The 15,591-nt window shown below is 35.0% G+C and overlaps 2 protein-coding genes and 1 non-coding gene across 3 annotated transcripts; 1 reads left to right on the forward strand and 2 right to left on the reverse strand.

Moving 5' to 3' along the window:
- Positions 1-6,116: 6,116 nt before the first annotated feature.
- On the forward strand, positions 6,117-7,580 carry LOC130959778 (glutathione S-transferase PARB-like). The gene is made up of 3 exons (XM_057885319.1): positions 6,117-6,420; positions 6,537-6,585; positions 6,913-7,580. The coding sequence occupies exons 1-3, from the start codon at positions 6,271-6,273 to the stop codon at positions 7,362-7,364; spliced, it is 651 nt and encodes a 216-aa protein (XP_057741302.1). The 5' UTR covers positions 6,117-6,270; the 3' UTR covers positions 7,365-7,580.
- Positions 7,581-8,554: 974 nt separating this feature from the next.
- TRNAG-CCC (transfer RNA glycine (anticodon CCC)) lies at positions 8,555-8,625 on the reverse strand. The gene has a single exon. It is a non-coding gene; the product is annotated as a tRNA-Gly (tRNA).
- A 524-nt stretch (positions 8,626-9,149) lies between these two features.
- Positions 9,150-11,818, reverse strand: LOC130962386 (uncharacterized). The gene is made up of 3 exons (XM_057888606.1): positions 11,170-11,818; positions 10,047-11,067; positions 9,150-9,282 (listed from the first exon to the last, which is right to left on the reverse strand). The coding sequence occupies exons 1-3, from the start codon at positions 11,816-11,818 to the stop codon at positions 9,150-9,152; spliced, it is 1,803 nt and encodes a 600-aa protein (XP_057744589.1).
- Between the last annotated feature and the right edge of the window lie 3,773 nt (positions 11,819-15,591).

Genomic DNA, 15,591 nt, shown 5'->3' on the forward strand with positions numbered 1-15,591 from the left:
ATTCATACTTGTTTTTTCCACCCAGAACAAAATCCAAAAAGAAAAAAGTTGTTGTTGAGCATTCATCTCCTGAAGAAGATCAATATTATGATGGGTACAGTACCTCGTAAGTTATATTACCGTCTATCATCATAATTATTTTTGTTAACATCTTCTTTTATGAATGTAGTGAGAGATATAAAATATCAAGTGAAGATCTAGATGAATTCCTAAGGGGAAACGATGAAAAATCTGCTGCAGAAGGGTATGTCTTGTTGGGGTGTATATTTCAGATTTTAGTGTGTTTTCTTTGCTAATAATTGTTTCTTGTTTCGCAGGGAGAACGAAGCTGACCTGCGATCGACAGAAGGTCGCTATGTCTCCTCTGAAACGTAAGAAGCTTTATTTAATAAAATCTTGTTATCATGATTTGGGTGTATTTTGTGGAACCATTTGGGTGTATTTTGTTGATCAAGTTGGGTTTATGTTGTTTATTAAGTTGGGTATATTTCGTTTGTTGTGTTGGGTGTATATTGTCCATTCAGTTGGTTGTATCTTGTGCATTCATTTAGGTCTATTTTATACCTGTATCATATTTTGTCTGAATAACATGAAATCTGTTTAGAATATCGGCTGTGAATTTGGGAAGTGATGATCCTTCCTCTCAAGGACGCACAGAACAAAGTAGTGTAAACAAGCCGGCAGAGAGCATGTAATTTCTCTTTCAAATAACCGTTACTTTTGTTCTTCTATTACCTTCTATTTCTAATTCTGTATATATTTTTTTTAGAAAAAAAGCCCTTTATTATTTTATTCAAGAAAAAAAAGGCAGGAAAAAAAAGTAAAAACTGCAAGTATGTAAGTTCTCAAAAAACAAAGCCTGTCTTCTTTTTGAATTGTTCGGGTGTATTTTAGGTTGAGTCCAGTTCAACAGTTAGCCAGTGAGCCGGCTGATTCGAATATGATGGTTGTGAGGGAACAGACACCGTCGGAAGCGCTAGCAGTGTGAGTTTTCCAAGAATATTTCAACCTTATAACCTTATTATTTTCAAAGGCGTTGTTAACCTTTCATTTTTCTTCTTGTTTAGAGTTCCGATTCAAGTTTTTGTACCAGTGTCCCAAACAACCATTGTGCCGGAACTTGAAGAAACACCTGAGACAGATTTTGAACCAACCCCTCTGCTACAGATTGAAGGAACTACAGAAACGTAAGAAATAGTATTGGGTGTATATTTGTTTAGAGTTTGGGTGTATATTGGGTTACAGTTCAGGTGTATATTTGGTAACAGTTTGGGTGTATATTGTTCCTGAATAGTTTTTTTTACGCCATGATTAATTTTGTGTAACTGTGCAGCACTCCTAAACCCCCCAACAACTTGAAGAAAGCATACCCACGCTTCCCCCAGCTCCATCTAAAATGTAAGTTCATCAGACTAAAATCAATCTTTACTTATCATCCGTATATTCTTACTCTTATAATACGTTATACATGATGACGCAGTCATCCAGCCGCAGAAGACGTTGCTGCCCTGATGATGATGGCACGGACAGCATCCTATGTTTCTAAAACAGATCCAATGACATCATTCAGCCTTGGCTTGACTGATTCAAGCCAAGAAGATGTAGCAACGCAGGAGGGAGCGTCAACGCAGGAGGCAGACAGGGCAAAAACTCCAGAAACTGCAAATTTGCTAAAACAATTAGAGGATTTGGTACAAAAATAGCAAGCATTGCGGCGAAAGAAGAAAGTAAAAGTCCGCAAATTCAAAAGGAGACTGACGGAGAAAGTTCTGGGAAGTTTGAAACTCCTGAGGGAATAAATCAGATTACGGATGATATGAAAGAGAAGTGCTACATCTGGGGGACGCGAGTGAAGACATACGCAGATGGCAGTAGTAACGAGTATGACAACGTGTGCACTCTGATTTCCCAAGATGAATACATTTTGACAAGAATGCACCTTGCATCCCTCCAGGCAGAAAGTTATATAGAATCTGAAGTAATATTAGAATAACATTAATGTTTTAACACCAAAGTCAACTGCAATGTTTATTAATGTAAATTGATTTCGGCATATATTTCTAGATTGTATCTGTCATGTGCCTCATCCTCAACCAGAAAAAAGATAAAAGGTTTCAAGAACAAATATACTGTCTCCCCCCTGATATTGTGGTAAGTGTTACTTCTACGAATTTTAGATGTATTATCTGTATTCCTTAGGGTGTATATTCTCTGACCAAAGGGTCTGTTTTTGTATTCGTTTGGGTGTATTTTTTACGTTCAATTGGGTGTATTTTCTGTATTCATTTGGGTGTATTTAAAGTATTCACTTGGGTGTATTTTCAGTATTTCATTTGTTGTTTCACAATTGTTGCAGAGCATGGCCGTTTCGAAGCACCCAAATGGGAAATTCATATCACCTAAAACCAATAAAGAATTCAGGGTGGAAGACTACCCGAGTTTTATTCCCTTCATAGATGCAAAAAAATTAACTTCGCATCCATATGTAAGTTTTCATTTGCTAAATTTGTTAGTACTGTTCCTTACTTATATGCCAAATAAAATAACACACTGTTGAAATGTGGCAATCCTTCAGATTTTTGCACATGTTTGCTACTCAGGCCATTGGTGGTTATGGGTGATTGATACAAGAAAGCGGAGATTTCATATACTTGACCCGCTACACAAGAAAGCTGCAAGCGATGAGAGAAAGCAGCTTAATAAATTCACTGTAAGTTGCCTCTGTGTTCTTTACTTTAATAGATAGGTGTATTTCAATTCAATATAAGGTGTATGTATGTTTTGCTTTGGTTGTAATTATGTTCTCCTTTGGGTGTAATTTCTTTGTCGAGTTGGGTGTATTTTGTGGAACCATTTGGGTGTATTTTGTTGATTAAGTTGGGTGTATGTTGTTTATTAAGTTGGGTGTATTTCATTTGTTGCGTTGGGTGTATATTGTCCATTCAGTTGGTTGTATCTTGTGCATTCATTGGGGTGTATTACTGATTTGTTTTGGTATTTAAGGGATATGTAATTTCAAGATTGAGAGCATATGCCGGCGGGAAACATATGAAGAAAGACGAGAAGGAGAAGAAAATTAAAGCATCATACGTTAATATATCAGGCCAAAAATCAAGGTATAAATTTGTGACTCTGAATATTAAACTTTCCTAAATGAGATTTGTAATTTATTTTCTTCGTTTTCAGCTATGACTGCACTATCTACGTTATGAAGTGGCTTGAGTTAATTGAGCCGGAAAACATTAGAAGGGAAAAGTATGAATGGGATAACTGGAAACAGGTAACTGTCTTTAGAACTATATAAATATGTATTACTTTACTGAATTAATATTGCTGTTTAAACAGAATATACTTTTTAATTGTAGGAGGAGGTGGACCACTATAGAGTGGAGTATGCTTCGCGGATATTATTCAGTGAAATGAATAAAGAGAGAGATCAAGCAATTAGAGCGAGTAATGCAATAAGACTGTCGAAGCCATCCTCCGTATTATTGAGTCCGTTTTGTCAGATAAATTCTACTGATATAGAAACTGCGTAATCCAACTGCTAGCTAGTTTGTACATTGAACAAATGCAGTAAAAATTTGCCATTTATAAACAACTTCTATTGAATGAAATTTTTTTCCATAGTTAAACTGTCTGTGCTGTTAAACTGTCTGTGCTGTATTCAAAAGCTGTATTACAGGTGGTAAAATATGAAAGAAAACATCAAGGCAGATCTAAACACAAATTATAAACTTTTACACCCAACGGAAGTTTAATATACACCCAAGATTGCTGAAAATATACACCCAAACTGTCTGTGCTGTATTCAAAATGTATGAATTACAGGTACTAAAATATGAAAAAAAACATCAAATCAAATATACACCCATAACCTGTGATTTTTTACACCCAAATAAAGTTGAATATACACCCTAAAATCTATCCCCCCTGATGTTTTGAGACTACAACCCTGAACCCTAAACACTTAAAACCTAAACCCCTTACCCCTAACCTGTAAACCCTAAAACCCTAAACCCTAATATTATATATATATATGTAAAATGTGAATTCACAAAAATACACCCAAAAGAACGTTGCTTTTACACCCATATTCTGTAAAACTATACACCCAAAGAGTTATCCCCTGCTGCTGGTACCCTGAACTGATAATTCATAACATGTCCTTGATATTGGCTGGAATTTGAATGCACCACTGATGCAGCATCAAACAGGTTTATCTGAATATAACACTCACATATTAGCTAAACTATTAACGAGAAAAATAAACTCAATCGCCACAAATTTAAAGAACATTACTTTTACCTCGCTTAAAACTTTCGTTTTCTTCTTCTTTGTGGCATTTGCAATCTGTTTGTCCAACTTTGAACCTAGCCTATTTTTTGGACGTCCTCTTGTTCGAATCCTTGGCGGGCTTTGAAGCTCGTTAACGGATTCCAAGTTGGCGTCTTCGTGGGATAAAGAAGATGTCCCATTCCTTTTGGCTTTTAATGATTCCATCTCAGCCATGACGTTATCGTATGCACGGTGCAGAATTGCAGTCAGCTCCTCCGATTTGGATGCAAATTCGCAAATATTTTGCGAACGAAAAACCAGTTGGTCGAACCTCTTGCTTCTTGGCTCCATCAGTGGCTCGTCGTGGCTGCTATTGATGTGTGTGTGTCACCTCTTTACCTTCTTACTCCATCGTTCCAGTATATATCTAGGTGACACTTGGCTTACTTGTTCAAAGCTTAACACGCTTAGTGCATGACGGCACAGTATCCCTTTCGACTCGAACAATAAGCATTGGCATTTTACCTCTGCTGCAACTGAGTCGTAAGTAACCACAAACTTGTTGAATATTGAGCTAGAAACTTGTTCTCCGACTTCGTATACTGAATAGCCTAGAGCGGAATTCGTTAATCTGGTGATGCAATTCGCCTTTCCTCTGAATTGCGCTTGGACTTCCCTAAACTTTTGATGAGTGTACACATCTTGAAACTGAGCTTCAATGGAGGATTTGGTTGCACACGGTATGACCGTATGAAAATCTGCAGTATCTGATTCTCTCTCTGCTTACTCCCTGCTTCCAAGGCAATTATCGTATTGTTTGACGAACTGAATAAGCGAGCTGTTCCGGGTGATAAACTTGTTAAAAAATGAATGCATGCTCTCGCTCCTTGTGTGCTTCTCATCCCTACCCAGAAGTGGTGATCCAGATAGATAGGAACCCATATATGACGGTCTTCATACAGATCTGCAGAATACACCCAAACACAGACTATAAATACACCCGATAAAACATGCAATTTACACCTCTACTACAGATTTTAAACAAATATTACCTGAAAGCCACTTGTTGTCCACAAGACCAAAATTGACGAGCAGGGGAAGAAACCAGGGGAAGCTTTGCGAGAAGAAGAACGAGCAAATCTGCAAATAACGAAAACGAAGAAGGAAACAAATCTTTTAAATTTAGTAGTTAGATATACGCGAGATCCCTATATAGCGCGTGTATACAACGTAACCCTTGGAGCGCGTTTTGGGATTTTATTTGTTAATGAACTTATAAACCATACAAGTCATTAGGGCTTGTATGCAAAGCTTTTCTGTATTTATATTTCTTAAAATTTGATTTATTTAATCGTCAAAATCGTTCAAAAATATTACGTCCAACTCATGAATTACGACTAATTAAAAATCTCTATCTCCTCTCAAACATTAACTACAAGTAGTTATTATAGATAGTTCAAATATTAAATATATCTGTTCCTAAATTTTATATATATAACTCGACAAAAATTTCTATATACCCAAAAAAATAATTATTTGTATATTTATATTTATTAATTTAAATTTTTAGAAAATATTTTTCTTGAGTAGTACACAAGCCTCTATAAATAACAATCTAGAATCTAATTAGTCCGTCCTAATCACTGTTGTTGAAAACTTGCTTGGATTTTTTAGGTTGTTATAAATATTAGGAGCCACATAATTAATTTCATAGCAAAATGTCCATCAAATGCCTCAACAAATGGACTTACTATAATGTCTTTGGTTCACACTTCACAAACACTCTGGTCAAATTCTCAAATGTGTAAAAGTTTTTTTGGTCTAACTTGTTATAAAAGAAAAGAAAATTAGGTGTAAACTGGAAAATGGGTTTCCCACTTAATTATATTAAATTATATATATGGAAATAAATCTGAGGCGTAATTTCATATAACATATACTCTTAAAACATATAAGTTACTCATAGCAGAAACAGAGCAAAGCAGCGCATCTATGGCAACAATGAAGGTTCATGGAAACCCTTTTTCAATGGCAGCCATGCGAGTCACTGCTGTCTTGTATGAAAAAGATCTTGATTTTCAGTTTATTAATATTGACATGAAGAACGGTGAACACAAAAAGGAACCCTTCATTTCCCTTAATGTAAGTGCCTCCACAAAAAAGGAACTCAAATTCATTCTATATCTTGCCATGAAAATTTACTTTTATTTTTGCACTAATTTCTGTTTTTAATTTTTTTTCTCCTATGATGGATGTAGCCATTTGGTCAAGTGCCTGCATTTGAAGACGGAGACTTAAAGCTTTTTGGTAAGTAATAAATATCAAATATTACATCAAACCTAAATTTCTAAACATCTAATTGTATCAAATTTATGCTCGATTATAATTAATTTGGATTGGTCGAGTGGTTAACCTCTTTGTCTACTTAAATAAGGAACGGGATCCAAAATCCTGCTTTATCTATACAGCAATTCATTGATCAGCAACAAATCCTTAAATAATGCTCATATTTATGTTGATCTGTCGGGTTAGAAGAGAATTGAACTAGAACTAGAACACAGTTAATAAATCTTTGTTGTATGGTAATTGAAAGTTGAAGCTAATGATTTTCTTTTTTTTGGGGTTCAAATACAGAATCAAGGGCAATAACAAAATACATTGCAGATGCATATGCTGAAAAGGGTACTGAACTAATAATAAAGAATGATCCAAAGAAGATGGCAATAATTGGGTTATGGCTTGAAGTTGAAGCTCATCAATATGAACAACCAGCTGCAAAGCTTGCAAGAGAGCTTCATTTCATGCCACTTTTCTTTGGCATCCCATCAAATCCGAAAGTTGTTGAAGAGAATGAAGCTAAGCTTAGTGTTGTTCTTGGAATCTATGAAAAGAGGCTCTCTGAATCAAAGTACTTGGGTGGTGAATGTTTCACTTTGGCTGATCTTCATCACCTTCCAACCCTTCATTTCTTGATGATGACGCCGGCCAAGAAGTTGTTCGAGCTGCTGCCACGTGTCAGCGCTTGGGTGGCTGATATCTCAGCTAGGCCAGCTTGGTTAAAAGTCATTGCCATGCTCAAAAATTAAGTAAAAGATTAATCGGGAAGACACTAAATTAGGGTTTGTTTTGTTTGTGAAAATAATATCATCATATTTTCTGTTATCGAAAATAAAAGTATAAAAGATTATGTTATCACAAATTTAAGTCTTACATCAATTAAAGTGCAATATATTATTGATATTTTGGTATGTTGTCTTAAAAGTTCGGCCAAAATCAGTTATAAATTTTTTTTTGGTAATTTATTCTCAATTTCTATTATTTGAATTTTTATGGTATATTTTTATATGATACAAAATTGGATTTTATTTAAAAAAAAATTTTGTCAATGAATTGTTATATAAATAATGTCAAATTCAAACTCTCAATACCTACATAAACGGATGAATAAATTAATAATTTAATTGTTATTGACTCTAACTCTCCATACTTATATAATTTTTAAATGTTTAAGTCCTATAAAATAAATGGTTAAATTTTTTTTCTAAGAATAATTTTTTCTAAAAATTAAAGTAAAGAAACATTGTGAATATCTAAGGATGTGTGGGAGAAATTTATGTAAGGATTTGTATAGATTTCTTTTTTTTTTCTTATGCTATTTTTTATTTTTAGGATTCATCAAGATGAAAAGATCAAATTTTAGGTTTTTTGAACATAAAATTCTATACCATATCATAAAATTATTCATCACAAAAATTTAAACTAATAAAAAAAATAATATTAATAATTATATCTTTGACAATAAAAAAATCCAACTCCATCGTAAGTAACCTCATTTTGTATGCATTTCAATCAAGTCCTATTATTTCAGGTTGGTCACTAAAAATTAATAGTTGATGAGTAGTATTGAATAATCCTATCCTTTCACCCTCACAGTCTCACCCATGTTTTCATATGGTACTTGTCAATGATAGGATATGCGCACCCAATTTGTTACAAATGATGCAGCTAGGGGAATAGACAAAAGAATGAAATTAGTTTTTTTTTCTTTTTAATTATTGACAGAAATATGAGTTGTTCAAGTCATCGTTAAAGTTGGATGGGAAATAAATGTGCCATAAAGTCTAGACATAATAAGGGCCACCTAATTTGTCAAAACAGGGAAAGACTACAGACTAATTGAGGTGAGTTTTAGATTTTAGTACAAGCCTACAACTAGAAGGCTCTTTCTTTAAACCAGGATCCTCACAAAAACATTACTAAAAGGCAGAAAAATTAATGCGCATCCGGGGAATCGAACCCCGGTCAGTACCGTGGGAGGGTACTATGATACCACTACACCAGATGCGCTTCTTTGATGCAGTGGTTACAATAAATATTTATAGAGGTTTAATATTGAATAATTAAATCTCATTTAAGATGATGTCCACATAAAAAGATTAGCAAGAGAATACCAAGATTAAAATGGGTCCGTAATTTATAGAGAGCTAATGTCATGGCAATAAAATACCATTTGATTTTATGCTCACCTTATTTAGTTGATGTAGCCTCTAACTATATATAATAGTGTTCAATTTTTTATGCGAAAGAGAGATAAGATTTGATAAGATTTGAAACTTCTTTTCTTTGTTGGTATTAATATTTAAATTCTGTTGTCAAGAATTTGATTAAGGGTAAAAAACCATAATAAGCCAACTGGCTCAGAAAATTACGTAAATACGCCAAAGCAAAAATCGTTACAGCAATAAGCCAGATCGTATTTTTATATAATTCGAACCAGGTTGGTTCGAACTCCATTTATTAGTAAATCGAACCAGGTTGGTTCGAATTATGGTTTTTTTTTTTGTTAGTAATTCGAACCAGCCTGGTTCGAATTAGTAATGAAGGTAATTCGAACCAAGGTGGTTCGAATTATAGAGAGAGAATGTCTGCATGTAATTCGAACCAGGCTGGTTCGAATTACACCAATCATAGTTCGAACCAGGCCGGTTCGAACTATGTGTGAGACTGACTAAGCTGTGTATCTATGGACGAGGCATATCCGAATCAGCCAAAGAGATGCGGCCTATGTCGCCAACCCGGACACAGTTCAATAAGAGAAAATAAACGCTAAACTGTTTCAAGATTCATTGATCATACAAAATGAATGTCCCAAAACACAAATTAAAAAAAAAACATAGATAAACAGACTATAACATAACAAAAAAAGTACAAACCAGGATCATACATGATTGAACTTTAAAGAAAAAAAATACATAATTAAAAAAGCCATATTCATTACTACTCGCAACAATCAAACTAAAAGTCATGTGCACTAATGTAAATAATACTGACACTAACAACATGGGATATAATCTAAATAACTCTAAGACTAGCAAGATGCGCACTAATGTAGATAATGCTAACACTAACAACATGCATACTAATGGTGTCCTGTCTGAGACGAGCCTGCAACCTGTGGGCAACTACGTCGCGTGTGTCCAGGTTGGCGACATAGGCCGCACCTCTTTGGCCGATTCGGATCCGCCTCGTCCATGTTCGTCCGTATCCTAGTGGATCTAGGACGACCCTCTCTGGCACGCCTCATGGCAGGGTCTGGAATCACTGTGGGCCCGTCGTAAGGTGGCCAGAAGCCCTCCGGGATGGGAGGTGTGAATCCCATCCGATACACATTGAAGACCGAGCTAATCTGATAGACGCTGTGAACGTAAGAGGTCCAGGTAACGCTGTCTGAGACCTCGGTCTTCGCATACGCCGCGTTCACTAGTAGCCTCCTAGCGTCTTTGCCCTTGAAGGTTAGGGCAAAATTAGCCGCAACGTGTCGTATGCAGAATGCACGGTACGCAGATGGCGGTAGCCAACCGCCGTCAGGGGCCTCAAGTGCAGCCTTGATACCGTTGTGCCTGTCCGATATAACCAGCAGACCGGGCTGCGGGGTCACGTGCTGTCGAAGGTGTGAGAGAAAGAATGTCCAGGATTCTGCGTTCTCACCCTCTACTAGTGCGAATGCCACAGGTAGAATGTTGGAGTTCCCATCCTGTGCAATCGCGATGAGCAACGTTCCCCCATACTTCCCATACAAATGTGTGCCGTCAATGCTGATTAGCGGCTTGCAATGACGGAATGCCTCGATGCAGGGCGGGAAAGTCCAGAAAAGTCTGTGGAAGTACGCTTGAGATTCGTCCACCTGTCCTCCAACTCGAACCGGGCTCGTCTTCAGGACCACAACACTCCCAGGCATCGTCAGCTGGACACCCAAGACCCACCTAGGCAGGTCGTTGTAGGACTCATCCCAGTCACCGTATATGAGGGCAATAGATTTCTGCTTCGCCATCCAAACCCTCCGGTAAGTCGGCCTAAAACCAAAGTGCGCTGCCGTGGCGTTCAGGAGCACCTTGATGCTCACGGATGCATCGGCCCTAACCATTGGCATAATGAAAGCCGAAATCACATGATAATCCAAACTCCTGTGGTCACTAGAGATGGATGTGGCCAGGCAAGTGTGAGGTCCATTGTACCGTTTGACCTCCCAGATGCCCTTGCGCTTCCGGAGACTCAGTCGAATCAACCATGTGCACCCATTCCCAAACTCGGAACACTTGCCCACATACCGGCGGTGATCGGACTCCACCACCTTGTACTGTACCCCTCGCCGGATGCTGTAAGTCTTCACACTTAAAAGGGCCTCATCTTTATCCTGGAATTGCTGACCAACCTGGAACTCTGTCAAACCAGTACTCCCTTCCGCATCTCTAGCTCCGAATCCAACAGCGTGCCCTAAAATCCCCTCATGTCTCATGGCGTCCAAGTCCAATGAGGAAAAATGTGGTGGATACTGCTGTGTGCCAGAGCTAGAACCACCTACCTCCAATGCAGGCCCAGTCGCTCCAATATCATCAGCGCTATCATCGTCAATCATATCCGGCTCGACGTCATCCTCGTCTTCATCGTCCAAAAAACCGTCTCCTACGCCAACAGGTGCAACTCCCACTAAAGCGTTCGGCAAATTTTCCCTTTCCACTACCTCGTCGCCTTCGGTGGCATTGAGGTCAACAGCGAAAGATGGGGAGGCGACATGTTGGACCACTGGTTCGTACACAGGGACGGACGAGGAAGCAACGGCAGGCCGGGAACTAGAACCTGCTGCATTCGCTATAGTGTTCATATTCCTGTTCGAACCGCCGGAGCTGGATACAACATCAACCAGCCGGGCCAACAACTCCGGTGTCCTCACCTCCGGAAACTGCCGCCGACAGAGAAACATTACTTGCAAGTCCGCATCATTATTAATCGTGAAGCAATCATACTTCACCGTATTCTGTAGCACCGTGACTGGAATGCGATAGAAAAACTTCTTTACCCGCTTCGCACCCTCCAGACCAAGCTTCATTAGTACAGCGCTAACAAGGTCATCGTAACTCGTCGTAGATGTTATGACAATACATAGAGGATTCTTATCTGTGAACTTTACTCCGGAACGAGTTTTTCTATTAACAGATCCTCTGTGGTGCACCAAAACAACAAAACTCTCCTCACTAGCCATCCTTCTCCCTCTAATGAGAGTAACTCACGTTTGGAACCATATATATACAGTCAGTCTCACACATAGTTCGAACCACCTTGGTTCGAATTACCTTCATTACTAATTCGAACCAGGCTGGTTCGAATTACTAACAAAAAAAAAAACCATAATTCGAACCAACCTGGTTCGATTTACTAATAAATGGAGTTCAAACCAACCTGGTTCGAATTATATAAAAATACGATCTGGCTTATTGCTGTAACGATTTTTGCTTTGGCGTATTTACGTAATTTTCTGAGCCAGTTGGCTTATTATGGTTTTTTACCCTTTGATTAATTTTGCTCGAAGAATTGGCTGTCCCTTAGCAAGCGTTTCTGTTTTTCTCTCCCCTATGATTAAAACTTGAGATTAATGCTGAGAAAGGAACAAATTTGATTAGTACTTTAGCAAGGTTTATTCATTTTTCTTTTAATAAAATTTATTTTATTATTTCTTCTGTTGGTCAAGTATTAAAGACTTTTAGTTTGAGTTTTCAATGGTTAAGGAAATCAATTCGTTTTTATGTTTTTTGTTTGGGTGATATGAAAACGTATATTGGGCCTAGGTCCAAAATTCTATAGACTGTACAAGTAAATAATCGAGGGGTAATCAACTTGGATTATTTGTTGAATGATACGATCCTGTTTAAACAAGTGTTGAAAGTTCGAATACCGTCTTATATATGTAGCAATTTATTGGTTAGTGACAGATCTTAAATGGAGTTCAGATCCGCGATAAATTAATCATTGATTTGTCAGGTTAAAAAATAATTGGTCTTATATTCCACTAGTCTGCTCAAGTAACTGTTGGAATTCAAGTCCTGTCTTCTCCATGTAATAATTTATTGACCAATGACAAATTTTTATATGAGATTCGATTCGAGATAAATTAGTTATTGACGTGCTGGATTGAAGAATACCGCGAATAAAAAATAATCAAGAAAATTGAGAAAACTAGTTAAAACTCTTATTTTGTTGCTCTGTGTATAAAATAATTTATTGGCTAATAATAAATTTTTAGAACTCAGATTTATGATAAATTAATCTTTAATCTCTTAGACTAAAGAAAAACATGGGAAACAAAAAAAAATTCTTTAATTTTTTAATCTTATCTAAAAAAACGATAAAAAGAAACGATCAGTGCAAGCTTGAATATATTAGGGTATGCTAGCTATAGTATCCACACTATATCTTTTTCAACTAAAGCATATATTCTCAATTTGCTTTTTGCTTTTCCCCCAATCCCTTTATGTAGGTGGAGCATTATGCTTTTTTTTTTTTTAAATTAAAGTTCTCATTTATTTATTTATGTGGAGCACATAAGTTGTTCCTCTTGACATTTGAGAACTTATCTAATAACTTTTGCACTTTTGTTTTGATTCCACAGCCCTGAAAGGAGACACATTCTACTGTATGTGAACATATCATTGAAAAATGAAAAATAATGGGTTTATTAGTTTCATCTCATTTTTGGAATATCTTAGTTGGTATTCTCTAAAGAGAAAAAAGTTTCATGTTAGTTGTTTACGTTAAGAATCTAAATCTTATCTTAAATTATATGGATTTCAGTGTAAAGGAATATAAGTATATAACAGCATCTTCTTATTATTTCCACCATTATTAGCTATAGTGCTATACCCTTTCAAATAGTAATTTAGTGATATTCAAGCTAACTTATGAGAACACAAACATTTGTAATTTAGAAATTCAATTCATAAATATACTTTTAAAATTTAAGTGGATCTTTGATTCCATGTTTCTGAAGAAATTGATGATTCTTAATGAATTTGTTTTTTAGGATTTTGGTTTAAATTTAAAATCATTTTAAAGTGAGGTAGTTTTATGTTTGAAAGTGTATTCAATTTTTTTTTAAACTATGAAACAAAAGCAACTATATATTTCCTGATTTGTTCATATGAAGTTTAGCAGATAAAATAAATTTTGAAAATAAACTTCTCTAAACAACTTTTTTTTTTTTTTCAAAAAATCATTATTTCGATCACTTCATTAGGATTTTGGGTCTCCCACCAAAATTAACAAGAACAATATAAAGAAATTTTTTTCCCTAAAATAATAGATATATTATGAGACATAAATGAATATTTAGAAAACAAAATCTATGAGCATATAATAATTAATTAAATTGCTTATTTAATTTGTATACATAGGTCGAATTGCATTAATCCAGTGGAGTGATCACTTTTATACTCGAGTTATATCCTTTTTTTTTCACAATATTTTTTAGATAAATAAGTTAAAAACTAACTCATCATAGATTATAACTCCATTTAAAGATTTATTGTTGGCCAATAAATTGCAAGATAGAATTTAAATATATTAGACAATTACTTAAGTAGATTAGAAGACTAACCACTAAACTAATTTAAATTAGTTTGTGGAGTAAAGTTATATCTAGAAAAGTTTTGAAATGAAGGATGGTGGCTAAAAGGTTTTAACTTATGGATTATTAGGTGAATTTTTTTTTATTTATAAAGATATAAAATCAATAATTTAAGTAATTATTTGTATGAGTTTTATAGACTGCCTTTTAAAAAAACAAACAGGTCTTATATATAATAAAAGATCTTACATAATCTTTTTTAAATTATTGGGGCTGACCGAGTAAAATAATTGAGAATTATTACACTTAAAAAAATAGGAATTTATTAAAGAGAAGATAAAGCTCGTTTAGCACTTATCAAGATATCAGTTGTCCCACCATATATAGTTTCCTCTCTTTATATGAGGAGACTCACACATAATTAACCCCATATTTTTATAAGTAAATAATTAATCCCATAAATTTAAGTTATATTACAAAAGATGTCTACTACTACATTTGATAGTTGGCCTTAACCTAACAATAAAACTTATCTTTCACAATATAATTCTATATATGGTCCTATGTAAAAAAATAAAACTTTCACATAATTAACATTAACTTGATACTTTATTTTATAGATGAGAGCCACTCAAATAAAGACGCCTAAAACGTTTTTTTTAGAGATGTTTTTTCAATAATTAAAATTTAACATATATAATCGACTAAATCATATTATTTTTGTCAAAGTTAGGCAAGACAAATTGATTTAACCGAAAAAATAGTCTGGTCTAAATTAGTATTATTTTTTTATAAAAATGACTATAATACTCTTATTATAAAGGCTAAAATTTAGGATTCTCAAAATTAATATATATAATAGAAATGTAGTCATTTTTTATAAAAAATAATATTAATTTAGACTAATTCAAGATTTGATTCACCATTTTTCGGTCAAATCAATTTGTCTAGCTTAATTTTGACAAAAAATAATACGATTTAATTAATTATATGTGTTAACTTTTAATTATTAAAAAATATTTTTATAAAAAAACGTTTTCAACGTCTTTATCTGAGTAGCTCTCTTAACAGATATTATCAAGTTAGAAGAATAAAAATGGAATCCAATCACATAATAAACAAACTCTAGTTACACGTATATATGTACTCACACCCTTGTGCCCCATGATTTCTATTTATTTATTTATTTGTTTGTTTGTTTTTTGGTGGTTTATCACCCCATAATTTAATCAGCATTATTAGGCATGAGTTGAGTTCACTCTGTCATCCAAAAACATAAAGAATCTTGAGGTCCCTTTGAAAATGACATAGAAGTGGCCCAGCAAGCATTTGGATTCTAGCTACTTTATAAATATTAACAATTAATATCCTCTCTAAGTTCTTAATAATTAAGTACAATTATTCTGCTATCTTTA

Source organism: Arachis stenosperma, chromosome 2 (assembly GCF_014773155.1).
Source record: "Arachis stenosperma cultivar V10309 chromosome 2, arast.V10309.gnm1.PFL2, whole genome shotgun sequence".
In the NCBI taxonomy this organism is placed as follows: Eukaryota; Viridiplantae; Streptophyta; class Magnoliopsida; order Fabales; family Fabaceae; genus Arachis; species Arachis stenosperma.

Bases quoted from the DNA above. Each gene is read 5' to 3' on its own strand.
- LOC130959778 (XM_057885319.1), top strand. From the start codon at position 6,271: ATGGCAACAATGAAGGTTCATGGAAACCCTTTTTCAATGGCAGCCATG. The intron at 6,421-6,536 runs GTAAGTGCCTCC...TGATGGATGTAG, and splicing joins AACCCTTCATTTCCCTTAAT to CCATTTGGTCAAGTGCCTGC. The intron at 6,586-6,912 runs GTAAGTAATAAA...GTTCAAATACAG, and splicing joins CGGAGACTTAAAGCTTTTTG to AATCAAGGGCAATAACAAAA.
- LOC130962386 (XM_057888606.1), bottom strand. From the start codon at position 11,818: ATGGCTAGTGAGGAGAGTTTTGTTGTTTTGGTGCACCACAGAGGATCT. The intron at 11,068-11,169 runs ATATTGGAGCGA...ACGCCATGAGAC, and splicing joins TGACGATGATAGCGCTGATG to ATGAGGGGATTTTAGGGCAC. The intron at 9,283-10,046 runs GCTACTAGTGAA...CAGCTTAGTCAG, and splicing joins AAGGGCAAAGACGCTAGGAG to TCTCACACATAGTTCGAACC.